Source organism: Protopterus annectens, chromosome 10.part0 (genome assembly GCF_019279795.1).
Source record: "Protopterus annectens isolate FY-2018-M chromosome 10.part0, PAN1.0, whole genome shotgun sequence".
In the NCBI taxonomy this organism is placed as follows: Eukaryota; Metazoa; Chordata; order Ceratodontiformes; family Protopteridae; genus Protopterus; species Protopterus annectens.
The window spans coordinates 1,584,128,318-1,584,155,877 of NC_056744.1; the positions used below are offsets into that span (position 1 = coordinate 1,584,128,318).

The window sequence follows — 27,560 nt, forward strand, 5'->3', positions numbered from 1 at the left end:
TCTGGAGCGTTTCTCCCCGGGCCTCCACTGAAAATTGGCTTTGTTCCAAATCGGACTTTCCCGGTTAACAAATGTTAACTAAAATAATAAAAATAAACGTGGACAATTGGATGGGAAACCGGAAATTCATCCCTTCTTTGGCACCTATGTTTCTAATGGAAACAGGTAACCGGCAAATGATTCATCTCACAGGCCCATGCTTAAACTTATCAAGGGTATCAGAACTTGTCAGAGATTTGGGATGCATGGCTAGGCTTAAAAAGGCCATTGTGGTCGTTAGCCTAGTAAATGCCTATGAACTTATTGGTTACCCAAGCTGTATTTTTTGAATGCCAGTGGTTTTTGAGTGTCAGTTTCATAATAAATAAAGTAATACTCTAAACGCATGCCAAATGGACTTAAGTGCAGTTTTCTGCAGCCCTATTTTGAGGTAAGGGGTTTAGTTGTATCCTTTGGTGTCTTTTATTATTAGATCTTCCCAAATTGCTTACATCGCTTGTAAACACAAATGGGTTAAATAGCTATTTATCGTTCATTGGTTTCTCATGTGTTTTCAGGACTGTTTGCATTATGACTGGACCAAAACGTGTCATGTAATGCAGATGTTGTGAGCATACTTGTTGAAAAATGCCATCCTTTACAAATGTTTCACAACGTATGTTAAGTCAGTTTCCTCTAGAAATTGACTGTTAGACTAAAAATACAGAAAACAAATCGGTATGTCTGTGTATGTGTAATATGAATGGTTGACATTCTTTTGCATCAAGACATATTTCCGCAATTCCTGTATGTCAGCCATTCACAACTACAACAAAAAGACATCAAAATTCCCCTGATCACAAAAGGACAGCAACACAGTCTCCTTTGGTGATTGGTAGAGCACTGCAAAAAAAAAAAAAAAATCCAAAACAGTTTCTACATGGGGGATTAACCCTTTTGACATGGGAGCTGTACCCCCTCATTCCCCACCTTAAATATACAGAGTGCATTTGGCAGCCTATGTAGCAGTCAACAAGCTGTGTATTCGATACAGTGCATGGTAGGTATAATTGCACTAAACTGATATTGCAGTACCTCAAACTCGGATTGTTCTCTTTACACAGGGGTACAGTGATCTCACAGTTACATATGTAAGAGTAGGAGGGGTGTGGGCAGTACATCTCTCCATATTAATCATACTTTAATAGCATTACACAAGTTTTGAGACTGACTAATTCTGTGCCATTTGCATTTTGTTTTTCATGATTGTGACTCTTGGCTATGGGTCTCATTAGGAGGCCAAGTGCCATTATGTCTATGGGCATAGCCCATCTTACACCATTACTGTTTATCTCTTCAATCCTGATCATACTTCAAGAGTCTGTTTCTTCAAAGAATTGGTCTGTCCATCAAAAAATGTGATTGTATGACCGAATTGTGTAGGTTTCTATCATTACATAATGCTAGTCATTGCAGTTGAAGGTTTCTTATTCTTCAGAAAATGCCCTTTAATACATTATACTTGTGCTTTAGCAACTTTGCAAGTAAAGTGAGACAGTGTTTTGAAAAGCATCTCTGATTTGGGATTTTTATTTCTGTGTTTGTCCCTTATTTGTCAGAGAGCCATGGTCTTGATTTTGATTTTCTTCCAACCGATGAGTTTGATGTGTTGGTAGGACATGGTCTTAAATGTATTTATTTTATTAATTCATTCATTCATTCATTTGTTTTATTAGTATGGATGCTGTTTTCTGCTTGGGTAGCATCGTAACTGCTTTCTGCTGTGCATTCTGTGTGCTAAAACATCTAACCCAGTAGTTCATGGTGGGTATGTCTATTTTAAACGGATAGAAGGGACTGGGTTTTCATATTTTAAACTGTGATGGTCAGCCACAGTGGCGCAGCGGTTAGCGTTGCTGTCTCACAGTAAGAGGTTCTTCGTTTTGATTCTCGGCTGGGGTGCCTTCTGTGTGGAGTCTGCACGTCCTCCCTGTGGTCGCGTGGGTTTCCTCCGGGTGCTCCAGTTTCCTTCCACATCCCAAAGACATGCTGTAGGTGGATTGGACAGTCCAAATTGGCCCTAGGTGTGAGTTTGTGTGTGTGTGTGTGCCTTCTGTGGAAGGTTGGGTGCCAGGCTGGCACCTCGGCACCGTAAAACTTCACTGCCAATCATGAGCGGACAGGTGATCCAGTGAGGCGACCCCTAACCAGGAAAAAGGCGAAAGAAGAAGAAGACTTAAGGTAAACTGTGATCTTAGCTGAGTGGGCTGCTCTTGACCTATATTTGCAGGCCTGCAGATCCTTTTATGGCATTTGTTACTCCCTTGAAATTGTAGGCTTTAAACTTAACAGAATTAATTGGCAACAGTGGAAAAACTTTGTAGCAAGAGTAAATGTACAGAATCAGAATGAGAGTTTAGTACAAGTATGTCTTAGATGACTATTGCTGGAGTTGCATTAGCTGCTATAGAACGATCTAGTAACATATGTCTAATTTGTTAGATGTTGTGGCTATGTGTTGCGCAAAAATTATTTAAACAAAGTTTGGACTGAGGCAATTGCCTTTTGGAGAACCAGCTGTTAGGCACTTGTCTATTTTTAATTTCTACAGACCTTTTCTATTTTTTAAATTTGTGACATATTACATGGAAGGCAGACAGATTGTATTTCGAGAAGACCATCTGGAGGCATTTCTGTCTCTGGTTCAGTTACTTTGTTACAGATGCTTTAATTAGTGGAGTTTCCATTTTTTAAGCATTTATTTGCTGAAAGTAGACAGAATGCAGAAGGAGGCTTTCTGTAGAAATACTAGAAGACAGAATGAGGAAGATGGAAAGGGCTATATATTTTTTTATTAGCATGCTTGGAGCTGTCTGCCTTTAGCGTCCGATGCTTCTGGTTAGAATGTTGGGAATGGGATCACTCAATAATTCTTTACGTGCTTCTCTCTCTCTCTGTTATAGTTTCGTTTGTCTTTTCGGCTTTTCCAGTTTAGGGGTCACCACAGCGGAACTCCGGTCCGCTAATGATTGGCAGTGGATTTTTATGGTGCCGAGTTGCCAGCCTGACGCCCAACCTTCAGCAAAGGCACGCCCATTCATGCATGTCTTTCGGAGGCCACTCGAACGCAGGGAGGACATGCAGACTCCACACAGAAGACACTCCAGCCGAGAATCGAACAGGAGAATCTCTTGCTGTGAGACAACAACGCTACCACTGTAAGTATCTGTTATAGTGCCATTTGCAATTTGTTGTAGTCTCTGGCAGCTGTTGTGAGTATGTGAACTACTATTTTTTTGTGTGAAGACAAAAGGAACTAATTAACTTGCATGATGCTTTTATGCATTTAGTTCAAACATTGTGTAACTTCTAATTTAGTGTCATAGGTTTAAGAAAATAATTATCTTTTGGTAAGCTTGATTTGGTAATTGCTGTTGTAGGCTTTGTATTGTACAGTATCTTAATCTCAAAATGTTTTGAGGTGCCGAGTTATAAGTATAAAAAAAATAATTTGCATTTCATTGCCTTGTACTCAAATTCGTCTGTCTTACCTGCTCTATCAGTCCCCTCCACTACACGCTGTCACCCCATATTGCAGTTCATCTCCAATGGAAATCAGTGTATGGCATTGACTTTTTTTTTCTTTGTATTTATAGGTGCGGGAGATTAGCCAGGAAATTGATCTGATCAACCAGAAAGTTAAAGAGCTAGAGAAGGAACAACTCAAAATATTGAGCACACCTTTGCCCGAAGATGGTATGTGTTGTCTTTTTTTTCATTTCATTGTTTGATTTTTTTTTTTTACAAGGGTATTCATGTGAGAACAGCATTTTGCACCCCCATTCCTTTTCACTTTTCTTTTTTTATGTTTTCTGGGACTTTGTGTGTCTGTCTCTGTCTGTGTCTGTCTGTGTGTCTGTCTCTGTCTGTCTCTGTCTATGTCGGTCTCTGTCTCTGTCTATGTCGGTCTCTGTCTCGGTCTCTGTCGGTCTCGGTCTCTGTCGGTCTCGGTCTCTGTCGGTCTCGGTCTCTGTCGGTCTCGGTCTCTGTCTGTCTGTGTTGGTCTCTGTCTGTCTGTGTCGGTCTCTGTCTGTCTGTGTCGGTCTCTCTCTCTCTCTGTGTCGGTCTCTCTCTCTCTCTGTCTCGGTCTCTCTCTCTCTCTCTGTCTCGGTCTCTCTCTCTCTCTCTCTCTGTCTCGGTCTCTGTCTCGGTCTCTCTCTCTGTCTCGGTCTCTGTCTCGGTCTCGGTCTCTGTCTCTGTCTCTGTCTCTGTCTCTCTGTCTCGGTCTCTGTCTCTGTCTCTGTCTCTCTGTCTCTGTCTCGGTCTCTGTCTCTGTCTCTGTCTCTGTCTCTGTCTCGGTCTCTGTCTCTCTCTGTCTCTCGGTCTCGGTCTCTGTCTCTCTCGGTCTCGGTCTCTGTCTCTCTCTCGGTCTCGGTCTCTGTCTCGGTCTCTGTCTCTGTCGGTCTCGGGTCTCGGTCTCTGTCTCTCTCGGTCTCGGTCTCTGTCTCTCTCGGTCTCTGTCTCTCTCTCTCGGTCTCGGTCTCTCTCTCTCTCTCGGTCTCTCTCTCTCTCTCGGTCTCTGTCTCTCTCTCTCTCTCTCTCGGTCTCTGTCTCTCTCTCGGTCTCTGTCTCTCTCTCGGTCTCTCTCTCTCTCTGTCTCTCTCTGTCTCTCTCTCTCTGTCTCTGTCTCTGTCTCTCTCTCTCTGTCTCTGTCTCTCTGTCTCTGTCTCTGTCTCTGTCTCTCTCTCTGTCTCTCTCTCTGTCTCTGTCTCTCTCTCTCTCTCTGTCTCTGTCTCTGTCTCTGTCTCTCTCTCTCTCTGTCTCTGTCTCTGTCTCTCTCTCTGTCTCTGTCTCTGTCTCTCTCTCTGTCTCTGTCTCTGTCTCTCTCTCTCTCTCTCTGTCTCTCTCTCTGTCTCTGTCTCTGTCTCTCTCTCTGTCTCTGTCTCTGTCTCTCTCTGTCTCTGTCTCTCTCTCTCTGTCTCTGTCTCTCTCTGTCTCTCTGTCTCTGTCTCTCTCTGTCTCGGTCTCGGTCTCTGTCTCTCTCTGTCTCGGTCTCTGTCTCTCTCTGTCTCTGTCTCTCTCTCTGTCTCTGTCTCTCTCTCTGTCTCTGTCTCTCTCTCTGTCTCTGTCTCTGTCTCTGTCTCTCTCTGTCTCTGTCTCTCTCTGTCTCTGTCTCTCTCTGTCTCTCTCTCTCTCTGTCTCGGTCTCGGTGTCTCTCTCTCTGTCTCGGTCTCGGTGTCTCTCTCTCTGTCTCGGTCTCGGTGTCTCTCTCTCTGTCTCGGTCTCTGTCTCTCTGTCTCGGTCTCTGTCTCTCTGTCTCTCGGTCTTTGTCTCTCTCTGTCTCGGTCTCTCTCTCTCTCTGTCTCGGTCTCTCTCTCTCTCTCTCTCTCTCTCTCTCTCTCTCTGTCTCGGTCTCTCTCTCTCTCTCGGTCTCTCTCTCTCGGTCTCGGTCTCTCTCTCTCGGTCTCGGTCTCTCTCTCTCGGTCTCGGTCTCTCTCTCTCTCGGTCTCGGTCTCTCTCTCTCTCGGTCTCGGTCTCTCTCTCTCTCTCTCTCTCTCTCTCTCTCTCTCTGTCTCTCTGTCTCTCTCTCTCTCTCTCTCTCTGTCTCTCTCTCTCTCTGTCTGTCTCTGTGTCTGTCTCTCTCTGTCTGTCTCTGTGTCTGTCTCTCTCTGTCTGTGTGTCTGTGTATGTGAGATAAGGACCAGCCAGACTCATGACTGCAGCTTTTTCAGTCTTTAAAGTTGGGGTGTTAAGTGTAGCCTCAGTACAGGCATCCCTCACTGTGAATTAATGCATGCGACAGGTATCTGACTTAATGTATTAAGACTAAAGCCAGCTCCTTAGCATCACACAAGGTGCAGAGAGTGGCAGATGCACTGTGAAGTTTTTTCAGCAGTTAGAGATGATGTGTGAGGTCGCGGCAACAATGGGCTAAAGGCTAAAGCCGTCTTTTTACATATAAAGTCTGTTGTATGTAGACAATTGCTTCCCTTATTTAGTACCAGGAAAGCAAGAGCCTGTCGACAGTGTGTGAACTGAAAAATGTTAGTTTGTTCACAAGGATAATAAAGTCATGGTATCACATTTTGTGTATGTATTTTGTGTTTTCAAAAGGTGTGCGGCAAATGCCACCAGGAACTGATGTATTTTGTGTCTTCATTGAGATGGATGTAGTACAAGGCCGGAGTCGCTGGCTTCAACACTGATGTACTTAGTGCAGTACAACTTGAAGAACTACCAACCGTGTGAACTTGAATGTCAAAAGGACTAAGGTCATAACATAAGCAGTGTAGACATGCTCGTAATTTGTTGTACTTGGTCCTGGTGAAAGATGAGGGACCGCAAAAGCACTGCTACAAGAATAGGTATATAGTGAGGCAGGGGTAGTGCATGCTTCTGACATTGTGATGCATTTACTATAGGAGAAAAGTGAGGAAATCACAGAACTTGAATCAGTTAATGTTCTTCCATTTCAGTGTTGTAGTATTCATAATATTAGGGCCCCTCTGCCTAGGGCAGCCCGACATCTGCTCAGCATACCAAAGCCTTAGGTTGCTTTAAGGTACACCATATGTCACACTTATGTTCCTTGCATAGCTTAGGGAATAAAGGTGACATCCAGATGTGCCATTCTCATTCTCAGAACTTCTTTGCTGCAAATCCGAATGCCATCTCTTGATTGTCAGTCTGAACTCCGATGTTCTGTTGCTAGTTTCACTGAGCCGTTGAAGAAAAGTGACCCACTGGAGTTTCTTTTTAACTCGTCTTTTTGTTGAGTGTGGGGTTTCATGTCATCCAACAAGGGTAAATCCCAATGTGGGAGACAGATTCCACATAAAGACTGACATGAACAGTGTCCATTTTGCCTTAGCACCTCGCACGACCATACATCCTGTTCTGTCTATCAGTAGTAGACTTTCTTCTTTGGCACTGTGTCTTGAGAATCACAGCCTTTAGCTTCTCACAAAATGTAAGATGGAGGGAACTTCTTGCCCCAAATGACAGCCATCAGGGAAGAAGGCCAAGAAGCCTAGACCAGAATCTTCCACTGTTCGGCCTCCAGCAGACATTTTTCCTGAGTTGAGTGAATGCCCGGAGGTTGACCCGGCTTTGTTGTTTGATTTCTCTGCTGCATCCAGGTTGGAGATCTGCAAGGATCTGACTTTAAGCATGTCCAAGGATGCTTTGCAGAAATCTGTTTCGGGTATTCATGAGGAACCACGATTGATCTTTTTCAAGGAGCTTAGAGCTGTTCCTCAGACTTTAGTCAGAGAAGTCCCTACTACTACTATTGAATGCCATGCTGGGTCAGAGTCTTCCAAGTTTTATAAGGCAGACAATCCCATAAAGAAAAAAGAAAAAAACTAAACATGTTTCTCCTGCCCTTAATTATCCACAGAATGAGTGGGAGGCCTTCACTCGGGTTTGTTTAGTGCTTTGATGGCATTGAAACCACCTCGGGGTGTTTCTGTTCCAGCTCCCCTGGTCCTCTACTCTATGTAAAAGACCCAGGGAACAGGGTCCTGTACTCTTTTTAAAAGAACCAGGGAACAGGTACGTGTTGGATGTTCTATCCCAGGCTTGTCTGGTTGGATCTGATCTTCCAAACTGAGGGTAAAACTTCTGCACTTTCCCTGTTAGAGACTTCTTCCCAGGTGACTGTTCATTCCATCAAGTGTAGTTATGATGCAGCAGATGCTTCTTCTAGGGTGCTGCTTTTGGGTCAGTGATGAGGTATTGTTGGCTTCTGCTTCAACCATTGCCTGATGATATCAAGGCTAAGTTGATGGACACCCCTCTTGGTAATAAACGCTTGTTTGGTGAACCTGGTGCTGATTTTGTTTATATTTTCTCCGTTTCCTAAATTTCAGAGAAACTACCCCAATAAGCCAGCATTTAGTCACAGGCAATCTCCCTCTCCTCCTAAGGGCAAAAAGAGTGGCAAGTGGACTTCTCCTGCTAAGGCTACTCAGAGTTCAGGGCCTCAGAAGTCTTCCTTTCCAGATAAACCAGGTGCTGTCTGACTATCCTATTCTTCCCAGCCACTTCCCTCTTTCTCTTTGCCTCTTTGTCACTTCCTGTTTGGCTACAGGTTACTCAGGATTCCTGTGTTCTGTCCATTATTTGCCAGGGGTATTTCATGGTGTGGAAATCCCTTCCACCTTTTATGGGTTTTCCCAAGCCCCCTTGGGAACAACTCTTCTTTTTTCCAGAGATTCTTCAGGACCTTTTGACGCGGCGCACTATTCAAGAGGTCCCTGTGTCCCAAGGTGGGGAGGGGGTTTTACTCCAAGTATTTTTTAGTACCCAGAAAGGAGGGTTCTTTGAGGCCAGTTCTAGACTGCTCTCATCTGAAAACTTCTGAAGGTGCCCAGTTTTTGAATGTTGTCCCTTCAGACTTTGTTTCCCCTTTTGCTTCCTTAGTCTTATGTGGTGTCTGTGGATCTCAAGGATGCTTACCTCCATGTTATGATCCATCCTCTTTTCAGGAAGTTTTTGCATTTCTCTTTTGCTTCCTGGCATTTTCACTTCTCTGCTTTGCCCTTTGGCCTTTTTACTATCCCAAGGGTATTCATCAATGCCTCGTGTGATAGCTTTTTGCAGACTTCATGGGATCCAAGTATTTTAGTATTTTGGATGACCTACTGTTTCAGGCATCCTCTCCAGAGATCCTGTTAGAAATCTTCATTTTGCCATCTCCGTTCTTCTGAGTCTAGCGTATACAATAAACTTAAACTCTTCTCTGACTCCTCCTCAGTACCTTTTTTTTCTGGTTTGCAGGATTCAGACAGTGCCTTTGCTGGCATCTCTGCCCCCTCCTAAGGCATTGGCACTCATTTCCTTCTTTCAAACTCTGAGTGCCCTGAGTTTCATGGCATCCACCATCCCTATGCTCCCTCTGGCCAAACTTCACATGACGAAGTTTCATTGGTTTCTGAAGTCGGTCTGACTTTAACATGATCATCCCCTAGAATTTGTAGTTCCTTTTCTACCTTGTCTCAGTAAGGGAACTCCACTGGTGGATCCAGCAGTTCTCTTAATCCAGGGCTTCCCTTTCATCCCCCTCTTCCCTCTCAGGAGCTGTTCACAGATGCTTCGGGATGGGGAGCAGCTTTTGTCTTACTAAAGGTGCAGGGGTGTGGTCTTCCCTTCAACAAAAGGAGCACATCATTGTCAAAGAGATGATAGCCCTTCTGCTGGCTGTTAAGGCTTTCATCCACTTTTCTTCCCGGGACCTCTCAAGGTGCCTACAGGCAACACCATAGTGATGTGGTATGTAAACAAATGGGGAACAAGATCTTATGTGTTTTGCTGGTTGGCACTCCTGGTATGGGATCTTGCTGTCCAGTCTCATGTGACTCTTCAGGCAGTTTACATTCCCTCAGGTCAAAACTTTATGGCAGACTCTCTGAGCAGGTCCTTCATTCAATCCCATGATTGGATGCTTCACAGGGATGTGTTTCTGGGCATTGCCCACCAGTGGGGTACTTCTCCGGTAGATCTTTTTGCCTCCCCTCTGAACAGACAAATGTCCTTCAAGGATGCATCTGCAGTCATAACATATGGGTTGTCCTGCCTCAGGCAGCCCTTCGGTCGGCCGGATTCCAAAGTCTGGGTCTGGCCTCGGCTGATGTCGCACTTCACCCAACGTCATAGCTCCTGGGGTATAAAGGCATCAGCCGACACCATTTTCCTCAGTCTTTCTTGCCGCGCGGTGCCCGAAGCAGAAGCTGTTCGCAAGTGCCGGTCGGTCAGATCCAGAGATTTCAGCTACCGAAGACTTCTAAAAAAGCTAAGTACCCCGTTGGGGACTCTTTCTTGCCTCAGCCAATGTCAGACAAAGTAAATAATTGTTTAACTTGTGGGAAACAAATACCTCATAAGGATTTCCACTCTTACTGCCTTCCTTGCTTAGGCCCAGACCACGACGTATCAGCTTGTTTAGCCTGTGCTTCCTTCAACCGACGGACACTTAGACGTCGGTCGGAGTTTGCAGAAGAGTTTTTTGGTCCCGCTTTTGCATATAAAATGCCGTCGGAGACTCCAACTACACATTTAGCCAAAAAATGCAAGGAAAAGGACCGACACTCGCGGCCCGCGGTTTCGGCTGAAACCACGGTTAGGCCTACCGCGAGTGTCTCTGTTTCGGCTGAAACAGAGTCCTCGGTTCTTCCTTCTGCCGAAAGCATGCCTCCAACAACCCGAGGCCACAGAGGCCCGGCTGAGTCGGCTACAGAAATTCCTACCGAAGAAGCAGGCACAAGAATTGTCCGACACCATTCCGTTGGACATCTCTACTCCTGCGTGGGGCAGCTAGACCCCTGCTTCTATGTCTATTAAGGCCTTCTCCAGGGCTAAAGCAGCTAAACTTTCCAAGGCCTTACCAACAAAAGCTTCCTCTCACAGACCTTCCTCAAGTTCTCAGATTCTCAGCCTTGCTGAGGACCTCATATCTCTGATCAGGGGATCCCAACCTCACCCAGACAGGGCCTCACAACCTCCTCCTGAAAAAAGGCCTAGGACTGAACCCCCTGAACCTCTCTCCTCTGACTATTCCTCGGATGGATCAGATTTATCAGACCATCAGGAAGGACCATACTCACCTTATGAGGATTCGGATGCAGAAGACTCAATTCCTTCTGCCTCCCCCCCAGAAGAATTTTCATTTGGGGAAACTCTACACTCAATGAGGGAACACTTCCAGTGGCAGGGTCAGGATTTTTCTGATTCTAGGAAAAGGCTAAGGACTTTTTTACACTTGCCACAGCATAGGCCTTTAGCCATAGCACCTGTACTATCAGTTGTTGATGATGCATACAATTATGCCAGTTCTGCCCCTGATTCTCTTCCCCCGGCCCCTGCCAAACCTGACAGATATTACAGGGTCCCGGATTCTCACTTCCACTTGTATAAGGCCCATGCTGCAGACCCAGAAACTATTTCTCAGGGTCCTAAGGGTGTTGCAGCTGCCACTGCCAAAAACCCCCTACCCTCTGAAAGACAATCAAGAGCATTAGAGAGATGGGGTAAAAAGGTTTATACATCTGCTACTCTTTCTGCCAGGGCTTTAAACTGTCAATTTCACATGATACAGTACCAGGAATTTTGTTAGATCAGCTGAATAAAAGCTTTCCTCTCCTGAACCTTTAGACCGTAAGTCCCTTCAGGATTTGGTACACAACTCTCAGCAGGTCAGTAATCATTTCTTAAAATGTGGCTTTGATGCACTGGAGGCTTCTTTTAGATCAGCTATGACTGGAGCAGTGATTCGAAGGCATGCCTGGCTAAAAGAGCAATCCTTGCCAGACCATGTTAAGTCTAAACTCCTAGATGCCCCTATGGAGAAACAAAGTTTATTTGGCTCCCCTGCACAGGAGGTTCTAAAGAAAGTGGAAGAAAAAGCAAGATCTGTGCAAACAGTCAAGGATTTTCTGCAGGTCCAACCTCCGAGGTTCAGCAGAAATTGGCCTTCAAAGAATTGGTCCTTTCCAGACACCTCCAGAGCACAGAGAGGCAGAAATAGACGCCCAAGAGGCAGAGGTCAATCAAGGGGTGCCTACAGGGGTCGTCAGTGGCAACCTGCCAACCAGAGGAGTACCGCCACAGCTGCGACTACAACCACTTCCACAGGACAGACACAATGACTTGGCTCTGATTCCGCCTACCAGGGAACAACTGGAAGCACCCTTGGGCGGAAAGTTAGCTTTATTTTCAAAAAACTGGCATTGCATTACAGGAGACAAATGGACATTGCAAACAATAGACAAAGGCTACAGGTTTCACTTCCACACTTTACCAAAAAAAAAAGAGAGGAATGCCAAACCTTCCACCAAGCCAGAAGTCAGAGGCTCTAAAACAAATCATCAACTTACTAAGGATGAGAGCAATGGAAAGGGTACCATCTATGGAACAAGGCCAAGGATTTTACTCCAGACTATTCCTTGTACCAAGAAAAGAAGCTCAATGGAGGCCTATTCTCGACTTGTCCGCACTGAACACATATCTCATTGTACCAAAATTCAAGATGCTGACCCTACAGCAACTTCTTCCCATGTTGGGCAAGGAGTCTTGGCTGATGACTCTAGATCTCAAGGAGGCATACCTGCACGTCCCTATACGACCAGATTGCAGAAGACACCTCAGATTTCTTGCAGGATCAGAGCATTATCAATTCTCAGCATTGCCCTTTGGCTTATCTACTGCGCCCAGAGTATTCACGAAATGCCTGGCATCAGTAATTGCACATTGCAGGCTTCAGGGAATTCAGATCTAGCCATACCTGGACGACTGCCTAATACAAGCAGACAACAAGACAAAAATAATAAAGGATTTGGCCTATGTCATACAACTGTTGCAAGCCTTGGTATACACAGTCAACATACAGAAGTCGAGACTAGTGCCATCCCAAAGGATTACATTTTTGGGTGCAGAACTGGACACAATAACTCAGATGGCTTTTCTCACAGAAGAAAAACAAAAGCAACTACCAGTCTACTTCATGGCATTGACAAGACAAACTCACTACTGCAAGGAAAGTCCTGCAGGCCCTGGGTTTCATAGCATCTTGCATAATCTTGATCCCACATGCCAGGCTGCATATGAGAAAATTACAATGGTACCTAAGGAATGTATGGTCTCAACACAGACACAGTCTAGAAACCATGATACCAATCATTCCATGCCTGAAAAAAGAATTCCTGTGGTGGGCTCAGGCCTGCCAGACCAACAGAGGGTTGCCTTTCCACAAACCACAACCAAGGCAGACCATCACCACGGACGCCTCAGACCTAGGCTGGGGGGCACACATGGAAGACAAGTGTATCCAAGGCCTATGGTCTCAAGACCAGCTGAATCTACACATAAATCTAAAGGAGATGCTGGCAGTGAAGCATGCAATCGAGGCATTCAAATCATTCCTCCAGCAAGGACACCTGCTGATAAGGACGGACAATACCACAGTCATGTGGTACATCAACAAACAGGGAGGCACGCATTCCTACCCTCTATGCCAGATGGCAATGGACCTGTGGAACCTAGGCCTGAATCTCAACATTCAACTGCAGGCCAGATTCGTACCAGGTAAAGAGAATTCACTAGCAGACAGCTTAAGCAGATCTACCACGGATGCTCACGAATGGATGCTGCATCCAGACATCTTCAAAAACATAACAAAGAAATGGGGAATGCCAGAGATAGACCTGTTCGCCTCCCCACTCAACCACCAACTGAAGAAATTCTGCTCAAGAGAATACCACCCACAAGCCTGGAGGGTGGACTCCCTTTCTTTCAGCTGGAAGGCCCTGACAGTTTATGCCTTTCCACCTCTCCCATTGATGTACAAAGTTCTACTGAAGATCAGGGAGGAACAGCCAAAGGTGATTCTGATAGCTCCAGACTGGCCAAGGCAGCATTGGTACCCGCTACTGAGAAGCATGTCTCGGACGAACTCATGGCCTCTACCTCTATGGCCTTTACTTCTAACGCAGAACAACTACAAGACCCTGCATCCAAACTTGAAAACACTGCACCTAACTGCCTGGAAAATTGCATAAAACAAAACCAATCTGTTTTATCTCAGAGGGTCAAGGACATTATCCTGGAGGCTCGCAGACCCTCCACAAGAAAAACGTACTCAGCCAAATGGAAGAGATTCCTCATTTGGAGTGGATCAAAGGGAACAAATGTCACACTGGCAAACCTAGTACACATCCTAGAATACTTAGCAGAACTGTTTCACAATGGCCTGTCCTATTCTTCCATTAAGATTCATGCTTCAGCAATTTCAGCAGAGTACAACATGGATCCTCCTATCTTCTCTCACCCTCTCTTCAGACAATTTTTAAGAGGGATCAAAAATGTAAAACCTCCAAGGAAACCACCTCTGCCTGCATGGGATCTCAATTTTGTGCTGGAAAAATTAACACTTCCCCCTTTTGAACCAGCAGCATCAGCAGACTTAAAGTTCTTATCTTGGAAAACTGCTTTCCTTCTAGCAATCACTTCAGCAAGAAGGGTATCCGAGTTACAGGCATTAATGGCAGTACAGCCTTTCCTTATCTTTCACCAGGATAGAGTGTCTCTGAGAACCAATCCTACTTTCATGCCAAAGGTGGTATCTAGGGTATCCTTGAACCAAGCTATTCATTTACCTACGTTCTTCCCTAACCCACAGAACAGGGGGGAAAAACTACTGCACACCTTGGATGTACACAGACAACTGCTACTATCTGGACAGAACTAAAACCAGCAGAAAAACTGACCAGCTTCTGGTAGCATATGCAACAGGAGTGCAAGGAAAAGCAATTTCCAAACAGACAATTTCAAAATGGATAGGAAATTGCATTCGATTCTGCTACTATTTTCATGGAAAGACAACTCCTGAAAATATCAGGCCTCACTCCACAAGAGCCACAGCCACCACTACAGCTTTCCTACGAGTGGCTACCAAAGACATTTTAGAAGCTGCTACTTGGAGCTCCGTGCATACATTTGCCAAGCATTACAATCTTCCTTTATACTCCAGATCCTGAGCAGGTTTTGCAACTGCAGTTTTACAAGGGATCTTAACTACACCATCATTACCTTAGTGCCTCCTCCCCCAGTTTGGCTATGGTATTCTACCCATATGTTATGACTGCAGATGCATCCTTGAAGGACATAGTACAGTTTTGTACCTACCATAAATGTAGATGTCCGATAGGTATGCATCTGCAGTCAGGATTACCCACCCGCCTTCCCCTCTGTGGTATTCCTAGGGTACTTACCCCTCTCTTAGCTAGCTGGGGGAATCTATTATGCTGTATTTGTTTGTATGTATATATGTATATATACTTTTTGCTTTCTACTGTTTGGAATTTACTACTTTTATCCAAATTTAGCCTTCCTAGAGGGCACCTGGCATCTGGGGCAAGAAACACTGAGGAAAATGGCATCTGCTGATGCCTTCATACCCCAGGAGCTATGACGTCGGGTGAAGTGTGACATCAGCCGAGGCCAGACCCAGACTTTGGAATCCGGCCGACCGAAGGGCTGCCTGAGGCAGGACAACCCATATGTTATGACTGCAGATGCATACCTATCGGACATCTACATTTATGGTAGGTACAAAACTGTACTTTTCCTGTATTTTGTGCTAGAGTCTCAGGTCCTTTGGTGTGGAATGTGGACATCCTCCCTTTTTCTTGAGGGGGATGTTTCTTTATTCTTTCCCTCCCATTCCCCTCATTCCAAAAGTTATATTCAGAATTCAACAGGACAACTCCAAAAGCTTGTTGGTGACCCCCTTTTGGCTGAGACAACATTGGTCCCCTCTTCTTCTGCATATAGCCAAGGGCAATCATCACAAGTTACCTCACAGGGGGGATCTACTCACACAAGACCAATGATCTCTCATCCATCCCCACTTGTCCACTCTTCAGCTGACTCTGTGGGTGATAGGATTTTGATTTCACATAGATACCTACTTTCTGAGGACATGCTTAGGGTCCTGCAATAGGCCAGGAAATGCAATGCTAGGAAATCCTACTTATCCAAATGGAAGAGGTTTTCTGTTTGGTGTTTTTCTCGTAACCTGGATCCACTTTCTGTGGATGTTGCGTTGGTTATCTCTTAGTTATGTGAATTGCTCAACTCTGGGTTGGCTTATTCTTCTGTTAAGGTCCACTTATCAGCTGTCTCTGCTTGTCTGCCTTTACCTCCTCCTCTAGCTTCTAGATTTGAAGCTAAACAATTTCTTAATGGCATCCATATTAGGCCTGCCAGGAAGCATGTTCCTCCTCCCTGGGATCTTAATTTTGTTTTGGAGAAATTGACTTTGGCTGCTTTTGAGCCTGCAGCTTTAGCTTCCTTGCAACATTGCTCTTGGAAGACTGCTCTTTTGTTAGCTCTTACATCTGCCAGATGGGTGTCTGTGCTTCAAACCTTATGGCTTGTCCTCCTTTTTTGGTGTTTCATAAGGACCAGGTGTCCTTGTGTACTAATCCTCCTTTTATGCCCAAGGTAATGAATGGGTAATGAATGGGTTGTTCCTTAATCAGTCTATTCATCTGCCCACTTTTTTCCCTTCTCCACAATCTGCCAGTGAGAAGGTGCTGCACATGTTGGATTTTCATAAACACCTCAGATTTTATTTGGATAAGACTAAAAGACTTGGGAAATCTGATCAGCTCTTTGTTTCATTTCATCCTAAGTCCTTGGGATTAGCTATATTCAAGCAGACTATTTCTTCTTGGATCTGAAAAGCTATTTATTTTTGTTATTCTATTATTTTATTTTGCTAAGGCTCATTCTAATGTGGCTGGGGGGTTTTATGGTGCTATTTGCAATGGTTTAGATACTAACTCTATTCTTGAGGCAGCTACCTGGACTTCTCTGTATACCTTTACCAAGCACTACAAGTTGGATGGAGCCTGGAGAGAGAGAGCTGGTTGTGCTAAGACCATCCTTCTTGGCTTCCTAGAGAGCTCTGCTGGTCCTTCCTCCTCCCAAATTTCTCCTAGAGGTTTGGCACTCTCCTAATGTTATGAATACTACAACGGTGAAATGGAAGGTCATAGTTAAGTTGTGTAAAATCTTACTATAAGAGTAAATGTCCTTCTCTTCACTGTTGCAGTATTCGCTCCCTCCCTCCTACACCCGGTCCATTTCTGTTCTAGATGTACTGATTACCTCTTGGTTTTCCTTGGACTGGCTTTCCTTCTGGGGGTTTCAGTTCTGAGGATGGTACGTCCAGACATTGCCTATATGCCCTATGCTACGCAAAGAACATACATGTGACATATGGTGTACCTTAAAGCAACCTGCACTTTAGTGTACTGGCCAGACATCAGGCTTCCCTCGGCCAGGGATCTCTAATGTTATGAATCCTGCAACAGTGAAGAGAGGGACATCTACCATTATGGTAAGATTTTACACAACTGTACTTTCTGTGCCTATAAGGATGTCATTCTTTGTCAAAAACTTCTTACAGTGTTAGCTATAGTATGCAGCTGTTCAGTTTAAATAGTATACCATGTTCACTGTCTATAGCCATTTTAGTCTGGTGTGTATGTAAATGGAATTTTTCTTAAGTAGCTGTGTTTGGGAATTTACACTTACTGGAGAATACAAATTTTGCATTGGTGCATTTAGTAAATGGGAGATGACCAGGTTGGTTTGAGGTTTCTGCTGTAAACAAAAAATGCTCTTAAATTTGATAAACACTTGAATGTTTTTTTAAGAAGCAGCTGCATGAGGGGAGAAAAACTAAAGGGAATGGTTAAATGAAAAAAAATGAACATTAAAACGGATGGAGAGAGCAAAGGATAGGAAAATGGAATGCAAATCTGAAGGCACATGGGATGAATCTAAGCACAGATAAGATGGTGGTAATGGCAGCAATAGAAGGGAAGATAGTGAAACAGGTAAACATCTTCAAGTATCTGGGAGGGGTGGTTGAGGAGAAGGGTAGTCTGAATGAAGAGGCTAAGGCTAGAATCAGATGGGCTGCAGCCAACTGGCATAGAGTGTAAGGTGTAGTCTGTGACAGAAGAATGCCAAAGTAGCTGAAATGTAAGGTGTACAAGACAGTGGTGCAACCAGTACTACTGTATGGTACAGAAACCTGGGCAGTAAAGGCAGAACAGTTGAAGAAGCTAGAGCTGATGGAAATGAAGTGCCTGAGAAGGGTGGTAGGATATGCACACTGTGGGACAGACGAAGAAATGAGGACATAAGAGCAGAAGCCAAAGTAGCACCAATTGCAAAAAAGATCAAAGAGAACAGATTACAGTGGTTTGGGCACATGTGTAGAAAAGCAGAAGACAATCTGATGGGAAGATTTGGAACAGACAGGAAGAAGGTAAGAGGAAGTGAGGGTGACCAGCAAAGAGGTGGATAGATTGTGTGAAAGAAGCTGTACAAGTCAGGCATGAGTGTTGAAGAAGGCAGGAGAAGATGTAAACAGTGCTTTTTTTACTTTCAGTATTACCTCAGTTTCATGCTTGTCAGCTTTACCGTAGAACAACTTTCAGGTTTCTTGATTCTTCCTTCCTCCTGCCTCAAAAAGAATAAAATTTCCAGACAGTCTTTGGTCCTTCAGCAGGCTACTAAGTGGCTTTAAACTTAAATGGGTGACTGCAGTGTCATTTCTGGTTCCTCAGACCACTCATCTTCCTTTGTTTCCATTTGTGCAGTCCCTTAAGCCCCTTGAGCACGGGTTAGACATATCCTCTTGTGGCCCTTGATGGGCTTGGGAGAACTACTCCTCAGTTTTGGAGGAAGGATCTTCTCTGCCTAGCCATACTGGAATGCTTGTTCTCTGGGGTGATGTCCCTGTCAAGTATCTGTCTGCTTCTTTGGAGATTCCTGGTAAACATTTATCGCCTTCAGATGTTCATTGTCTTTCACTGTTGCAGTCATTACTCTTGGGTTATCCTGCTGGCAGGCTACCCGCAGTCAGCCTGAATTCCAAAGTCTTTGTCCAGCGTTGGTTGCTGTCATTTCTTCCCTGACGTCAGTGCTCCAGGATGTCCTTCATGGATGCATCTGCAGTCATAACAAGTGGGTTGTCCTGTCGTCAGGCAGCCCTGCAGTCGGCCGGATTCCAAAGTCCGGGTCCGGCTTCGGCTGATGTCGCACTCCACCCGACGTCATCTCTGGTCGTCTTCGGGTATAAAAGCATCAGCCGACGCCATTTTCCTCAGTCTTTCTTGCGCGTGGCGAAGCAGAAGCTGTTCACAAGTGCGGTCGGTCGGATCCAGAGATTACTTCTACGAATACTACTTCAAGACTTCTAAAGCTAAGTACCCGTTGGGGACTCTTTCTTGCCTCAGCCGATGTCAGAAAAGTTAACAATTGTTTAACCTGTGGGAAACAAATACCTCATAAAGATTTCCACTCTTACTGTCTGCCTTGTTTAGGCCCAGCCCACGACGTAGCAGCCTGTTCGGCCTGTGCCTCTTTCAACCGACACGCTTAGGCGTCGGTCGGAGTTTGCAGAACAGTTTTTCGGTTCTGATTTTGCGTATATTATGCCGTCGGATCCTCCGACTACCCAATCTACCAAAAACGCAAAGATAAAGACCGACACTCGCGGTCCGCGGTTTCGGCGAAACCACGGTAAAGCAAACATGAGTGTCTCGGTTTCGGCCGAAACCGAGAAAACTGATCAAAGTACAGCTGAAACTATCCTTACAACTGCGGCCCCTGCTACAAGTCTTGAATCGACCTCAGAATCTTTACCCACTCACGGTGGTTGACTTATCAGACACCATCCCTTGGATGTCTCTACCCCAGCACGTGGTGCTGCTAGGCCTCCAGCAGCCATGTCCATTAAGGCCTTCGCCAGGGCTAAAGCAGCCAAGACTACTAAAACAGGGCCTGTTAAACCCCCCACATCCAGGCCCTCTTCTAGTTCTCAAATGCTTACTTTGGCAGAAGATTTAATTTCTTTAATTAGAGGATCTCAATCTCACCCAGACAGGGCCTCTCAGCCCCCAGAGAAGAGACCTAGGGCAGAGCCCCTGAGCCAGTGTCTTCTGATGATTCTGCTGATGAATCAGACATAACTGACCAGCCAGAGGCTCCTTCTCCAATTTTGAAGATTCTGATGCTGAAGAATCCATTCCAGCTGCTTCCCCACCAGAAGAATTCTCCTTTGGGGAAACCTTGCATGCCATGCGAGAACAGTTCCAATGGCAGCAACAGGATTTTTCAGACTCCAGAAAAGACTTAGGACCTTTCTGCACCTCCCACAGCACAGGCCCTTAGCTATACCTCCTGTTCTCTCTGTGGTGGATGATGCTTTCAATGATGTTTGCTCCGCTCCAGATTCTTTACCCCCAGCCCCTGCCAAACCAGACAGATTTTACAGGGTGCCAGATACTCATCTCCACCTTTACAAGGCCCCTCTTGCAGACCCAGAAACTATATCCCAGGGTCCCAAGGCAGTAGCCGCGACCACAGCTAAAAACCCTATTCCTTCTGAAAGGGAAGCAAGGTCACTAGACAGATGGGGTAAAAGGTCTACACTTCAGCTACTCTCTCAGCTAGAGCTTTAAACTGTCAGTTTCACATGATACAATACCAAGAGTTTATGCTTGATCAGTTAACTAAAAAACTAACCACTGATGAATCTCTTGATAAGAAATATGTATTAGAGATGGTAAATAACATACAACAGGTTAGCAACCATTCCTTAAAATGTGGCTATGATGCACTGGAGGCTTCATTTAGATCAGCCATGACAGGCACAGTGATAAGAAGGCATGCATGGCTAAAGGAACAAGCTTTACCGGATCATGTTAAAGCTAAGTTGCTGGATGCTCCTATGGACAAGACAAGTTTGTTTGGTACACCTGCCCAGCAGGTTATGAAGAAAATGGAAGAAAAGGCAAAATCTGTACAAACTGTTAAAGATTTCCTGCAGGTTCAACCGCCAAGGTTTAGCAGGAACTGGCCTGCCAAAATTGGTCCTTTCCTGACTCCACAAAATTTCAAAGGGGCAGGAATAGACGTTCCAGAGGCAGAAACCAATCCAGAGGAGGTGCCTACAGAGGACGACAGTGGCAAGGTAACAACAGAGGCACAGACACAGCCACTGCCACTACATCAGCACAACCACAGTGACTTAATCCTAAATCCGCCTACCAGGGAACAAATAGCAGCTCCTCTAGGCGGAAAGTTAACCTTATTTTCAAAGAACTGGCACTACATAACAAAAGACAAGTGGATTTTACAAACCATAGATCAAGGTTACGGTTTCTCTTCCCCACTTTTCCCGTAAACAAGGGAATGCCAAATCTACCTCCAAATCAAAAAACAGAGGCTCTACGCCAGATAATGGAGTTAGCAAACATGAGAGCTGTGGAAAGAGTGCCAACAGCAGAACAAGGAAAGGGTTCTATTCCAGACTATTCCTAGTTCCAAGAAAGGAAAAAAGTTGGAGACCAATTCTCGACCTGTCCACCTTAAATACTTACATCATTGTCCCAAAATTCAAAATGCTGACCCTACAGCAACTTCTTCCCATGCTGGGCAAGGAGTCTTGGCTGGTAACTCTAGATCTCAAGGAGGCATACCTGCACGTCCCCATTCGACCAATCTGCAGGAGATACCTCAGATTTCTTGCAGGATCAGAGCACTATCAATTCTCAGCATTGCCCTTTGGCTTATCTACTGCGCCCAGAGTATTCACAAAATGCCTGGCATCAGTAATCGCCCATTGCAGACTACAGGGAATTCAAATTTACCCATACCTGGACGACTGCCTGCTACAAGGGGACAACAAAAGCAAGCTGACAACAGATTTACAAAGGGTCATTCACTTGCTACAAGGACTGGGATACACAGTCAACCTACAAAAGTCAAGGCTGATACCATCCCAAACAAGGACATTCTTGGGCGGAATTGGACACAGTACAACAAATGGCATTCCTGACTACAGAAAACAAAAGAACTTCCTCTTTACTTCTTGGCACTAACAAAACTGAACAAGTTAACAGCAAGAAAAGTTCTGCAGGCTTTGGGCTTCATGGCATCATGCATAATCTTGGTCCCATTTGCCAGACTACATATGAGGAAACTACAATGGTACCTAAAGAATTTATGGTCCCAACACAGACACAGCCTAGAAACAGAAATCCCACTAATTCCATGCTTAAAACAGGAGTTCCTATGGTGGGCTCAGGCATGCCAGTCAAACCCAGGCCTACCCTTTCGCAGATGTCAACCAAGCCAGACCATCACAACAGACGCTTCAGACCTAGGATGGGGGGCACACATGCTGGACAAATGCGTGCAAGGATTGTGGACACAGGATCAACTTCACCTGCACATCAATCTAAAAGAAATGCTGGCAGTAAAACTGGCAATCCAAAAGTTCAAACCATTTCTCAAAGAGGGCCAGTTGATGATAAGGACAGACAACACCACAGTCATGTGGTACATCAACAAACAGGGAGGCACTCATTCATACCCCTATGCAGAATGACCTTGGAGCTGTGGACCCTGGCACTCAGCTACAACATTCAGTTACAGGCAATATTTGTACCGGGAAAGACAGTACTCTAGCAGACATATTAAGCAGAACCACTTCGATGCCCACGAATGGAAGCTGCACCCGGACATCTTCAAGACCATCTCAAAGAAATGGGGAATGCCACAGATAGACCTATTCGCATCACCTCTCAATCACCAGCTCAAAAAATTCTGCACAAGGACATTCCACCCACTAGCATGGAAAGTGGACTCACTCTCCTTCAATTGGAAAGGCCTAACAGCATATGCATTCCCACCTCTTCCCTTGATACACAAGGTACTACTAAAAATCAAGGAAGAACGTCCAAGGATAATCCTGATAGCTCCAAACTGGCCAAGACAACACTGGTACCCACTACTGAAGAGCATGTCTCGGAACATTATGTGGCCAATACCCCTGATGCCTTTGATGTTAACTCAGAACAACTACAGCATCATACATCCGAACCTAAAAACCCTGCAACTGACTGCATGGAACATCACATAGCAGCAGCTAATCCAGAACTTTCCCAAAGAGTTAAAGACATTATTCTTGAAGCACGCAGACCTTCAACAAGAAGGAACTATGCTGGAAAATGGAAAAGGTTTGTCATTTGGAGTACGGAAAGAGGAAAAGATGTGTCAAACATAGATATGCCTAACATTCTGGAGTATCTGGCGAACTTCTTCATTCAGGCCTGTCCTACTCCTCCATCAAGATACATGCATCAGCTATTTCAGCAGAATACAGCTTTGATCCACCTGTTTTTCGCACCCTTTGCTCAGGCAGTTCCTCAGAGGAATTAAGAATGTAAAACCTCCAAGGAAACCACCATTACCAGCTTGGGATTTAAACTTTGTGCTAGAAAAGTTGACACTATCACCCTTTGAACCAGCAGCAACTGCAGACCTACAACACCTGTCATGGAAAACTGCTTTCCTACTGGCAATTACTTCAGCAAGGAGGGTTTCAGAACTACAGGCCTTAATGGCAGTGCAACCCTTCCTAATCTTCCACCAAGATAGAGTGTCCATGAGGACTAATCCTACATTTATGCCCAAGGTGGTATCCAGAGTGTCTTTAAACCAGGCAATCCACCTACCTACCTTCTTTCCCAACCCACAAAACAGAGGGAAAGAATACTGCATACCTTGGATGTACATGGACTGCTACGCTACTACTTGGACAGAACAAAAAAATAGCAGAAAGACTGAACAACTTTTTGTAGCCTATGCAACAGGAAGGGAAGGAAAAGCTATTTCCAAACAGACAATCTCCAAATGGATAGGAAATTGCATACGATACTGTTACTCCTTCCATGGAAAACCAATTCCACAGAACATAAGACCTCATTCTACAAGGGCAACAGCCACTACCACAGCCTTCTTACGAGGAGTGGCAACCAAAGACATTATTGAGGCGGCTACTTGGACCTCCGTGCATACATTTGCCAAGCATTATAATTTGCCTCTATATTCCAGATCCCGAGCAGGGTTTGCCACTGCTGTACTGCAAGGGATCCTAAACACACCATAATCTACTTTTATCCTCCTCCCTAGTTGGCTATGGTATTCTACCCACTTGTTATGACTGCAGATGCATCCATGAAGGACATAGTACAGTTTTGTACCTACCATAAATGTAGATGTCCGAACTGGATAGCATCTGCAGTCAGGATTACCCTCCTCCTTCCCTCTGTGGTACTCCTAGGGTGTTTACCCTCCTAATAGCTAGCTGTTGGGGGGAGTCTTTTATGGTGTATTTGTTTGTATATATGTACATACATGCTTATTGTTGTGTTTACCTCTATCTATTTGGAAACATTGGCATCTATCCAAATTTTAGCCTGCAAGAGGGCTACTGGCATCTGGGGCAAGAAACACTGAGGAAAATGGCGTCGGCTGATGCTTTTATACCCGAAGACGACCAGAGATGACGTCGGGTGGATTGCGACATCAGCCGAAGCCGGACCCGGACTTTGGAATCCGGCCGACTGCAGGGCTGCCTGACGACAGGACAACCCACTTGTTATGACTGCAGATGCTATCCAGTTCGGACATCTACATTTATGGTAGGTACAAAACTGTACTGTATAAAAGATGCAGCCAATGCAATTTTCTCCAGTCTTTCTTGCCGCGCGGTGCCCGAAGCAAAAGCAGTTCGCAAGTGCCGGTCGGTAAACTCCTGAGATTTTCTACATAGAATTTCAGATCCGAAGTCTTCATTAAAGCTAAGTACCCCATTGGGGAAACTTTTTTCTTGCTCCAGACCGATGTCAGAAAAAGTTAACAATTATATTTCTTGTGGGAAGCAAATACCTCTTAAGGATTTTCATTCTTACTGTATTCCTTGGCTAGGCCCTGATCACGACGTTGCTAGTTGTCGGTTTTGTGCTAGATTTAACCAACGCACCATTAAGCGTCGGTACGATTTTGCCTTTCATTACTTTGGCCAAAGGTTTAATTATGTAATGCCGTCGGAACAGCCGCCGACTGGAGTTTATAAAAAGCGCAAGAAAAAGGACAGGCATCCGAGGTCCAAAACAGACGAGGCCCCCGCTAGGCCAGTTGCCGGTTCTCTGTGAGGTGCTTTCGCAGCCCCTGATGCCCGCTACCTCAGAGCCACAGGCCGCTTCCAACTCACACGTGGAGCCGACTAGGCCACTGGATACTCAAGGTATTGGACTCTTGGAAACTATTCCTTCAGATGGGTCCAGAGCCGCTGAGCAGGCATCGGCTTCTGAGGATGTTTTCAGATCTACACAATTATATGTCAAGCCAACCTCAGCTTCAAAGACTAAAACAACTCTAAAGACAAAGAAACAAGTACAGCGTTCTCCTGGACAGACTTCCATGCCCAAGAAACAGATGCTTAAAATGGCCAAACACCTAATTACTTTGATCAGGGGTTCCAATCCACCTCCTGATAAGAGGCCTAGGCAAGAGACAGAATATGAGTCTTCTGATCAGATTTCAGTTTCCTCTGATTCCTCTTCTGAACAGGGAAACTCTTTTCCTCCCTATGAGGATTTTGATGCTGAAGAATCTATTCCTTCAGCCTCGCCTCCTGAGGATTTTTCTTTTGGGGAAACCCTACATACCATGAGGGAGCATTTTCACTGGGAGAGCCAAGATTACTCAGAATCTAAGAAAAGGCTCAGAGACTTTCTTTTACTACCTCAGCACAGACCTCTTGCTATTCCACCTGTTCTAGACATTGTATATGATGTATTTTCAGAGTCCGGCCTGTCTCCTGACTCTTCACCCCCTGCACCTGCTAAGCCAGACAGATACTACAGGGTTCCAGACTCCCATAAATTTCTATATAAAAACCCTGCTGCTGACCCAGAAACTATATCTCAGGGTCCCAGAGGGATCAAGGCTTCCACTGCAAAAACCCCTGTCCCCTCTGATAGGGATTCTAAGGCACTGGACAGATGGGGGGGGGGGGGGGTTACACTTCTGCTACCTTGGCTGTAAGGGTTATAAATTGTCAGTTTCATATGCTTAAATATCAGCAGTACTTAATGTCACTGCTTAAACAGAAAATGTTGACAAATTCTGAATGTTCTGATGACAAGGAAATGCAGGATTTATTGCATGCAGCTAAACAAGTGGGAAAGCATACTTTGCAATGTGGTTTTGATTCACTGGAGGCCTCTTGCAGGGCCGCTGTTACGGGTTCTGTCATTAGAAGGCATGCTTGGTTAAAGGAACAGAATCTGCCTGATCATGTTAAAGCAAAATTATTGGATGCTCTATTACAGCATGATACTTTGGTGTTAAGGCAGAAGAGGTGTTGAAGAAAATGGAGGATAAAGCGAAATCCATGCAGACAGTTGAGGATTTCCTACAGGTACAGCCACCCATATTTAGCAGGAACTGGCCTACAAAGAATTGGTCCTTTCTAGTGTCAGACAGGCCACAAAGAGGCAGATACAGACGCCCCAGAGGCAGATCCCAGCCCCAAGGCTCATACAGGCCTAAACATCGGGGTGCTTCTACCTCCAAAATCGGAGAAGACAAATCACAACCATACAGGAAACTGTCCCAATGACTTTCCTCTGCCATAACCAAGCACTTATCCCTTGGCAGCCCCCTTAGGGGGAAAACTAGCACTTTTTTCACCAAATTGGCACATGATTACCCAGGACAAATGGGTCTTGAACATAATGTCTCAGGGCTACAGGTTCCACTTTCACACCATGCCAAGGGCAAAAGGTATGCCAGACCTGCCACACAATCAATGGGCAGAGGCACAAAAGCAAGATGTTCTTCATTCCACATTGCTGCAGTCCTAACTATTGGGTAGTCCGCTGTCCAGTCGGCCCGAATACCAAAGTATATGGCTGGCCGGTCACGGGCGCATTAGACTGACGTCAGTACGTCGGGGTACTAATGCGCATGACCGACGCCATATCCTCAGTCTTTTTTGCCGCATGGTCCGATGCAGAAGCTGTTTTTGCGAGTGCAGATTGGCGTTCTGAAAGTTTCTGAAGTCAGAGTTTCAGACCGAATCAAAGTTGGCTAAGTACCCGTTGGGAATATTTTGTTTTCTTGCCTCAGTATTTAACCGGATGTCAGAAAAGTGAATAACTATATTTCTTGTGGGAAACAGATACCTCATAGGGATTACCATACTTTGTGTATACCTTGTTTAGGGCCTGAGCACGACGTTGTTGGATGCCGCTCTTGTGCTAGGTTTAACAAACGCACTATTAAGAGAAGGTTAGACTGTGCCAGGTTAGTGTTTGGGAAGCGTTGTAATTATAAAATGCCGTCGGATGCCCCGGCGCCCGCTGCAGCCAAAAAGCGCAAGGACAAAGCAGGGAAGCCTAGAGTGGAAGAACCGACAGTCCCGGACGTCGGTTCTTTAGAAGGCTCAGTGGAGCCGGAGGTTCTGCCAGGAGTCTCTTTGGAGTCTCAGGGAGAAACTTTATTGTTGCAGGATGTATCTCAGGAAGTAGGCCAGCCTGAAGGGGCTTCTCAGGTGGCTGTTCTTCCCTCTCTTCCTAAGGTGGTTAGGGCCTCGCCTTCTGTTTCTAAGGCTTCTTTAAGAGGCAGGCCTGCTTCAGCTTCAGTGGGGGTTTCTCCGAGTGTTTCAGGGTCCTTGCCTAAGAAGCATATGCTAAAAATGGCAGAGGATTTGATTACAATGATTAGAGGTTCTATGCCCCCTCCTGATAAGAGGCCTAGGGTGGAACCTGAGTTTGAGAGTTTTGAGCAATGTTCGCAGGCTTCTGAGTCTTCGGCTGAAGATTTGCAGGAGTATCCTCCTTATTCTGATTCTGATTCTGATGTGGATGATTCTACTCCTTCAGTTTCCTCCTGAGGATTTTTCATTTTCAGAGACTCTGCATTCCATGAGGGAGCATTTTAAATGGGAAGGTCAAGATTTCTCTGATTCCAGGAAGAGGCTTAGAGAATTCTTGTTTTACCCCAGCATAGGCCTTTAGCTATACCTCCTGTTTTGAATGTGGTAGAAGATGTTTTGCAGAGGCTTCCTGAATCCTGACTCTTTGCCTCCTGCCCCAGTTAAACCGGATAGGTACTATAGGGTGCCTGAAGCCCATAAGTATCTTTTA

The 27,560-nt window shown here is 45.2% G+C and overlaps 1 protein-coding gene across 1 annotated transcript in view; it reads left to right on the forward strand.

Annotated features, from left to right (window-relative positions):
• The window catches only part of STX4 (syntaxin 4), a 1,371,134-nt gene that overhangs the window by 414,670 nt on the left and 928,904 nt on the right, over window positions 1-27,560 (forward strand). The window contains exon 3 of the mRNA XM_044086236.1: window positions 3,636-3,735. Coding sequence (XP_043942171.1) covers window positions 3,636-3,735 — 100 coding nt within the window. The remainder of the gene's footprint in view (window positions 1-3,635; window positions 3,736-27,560) is intronic.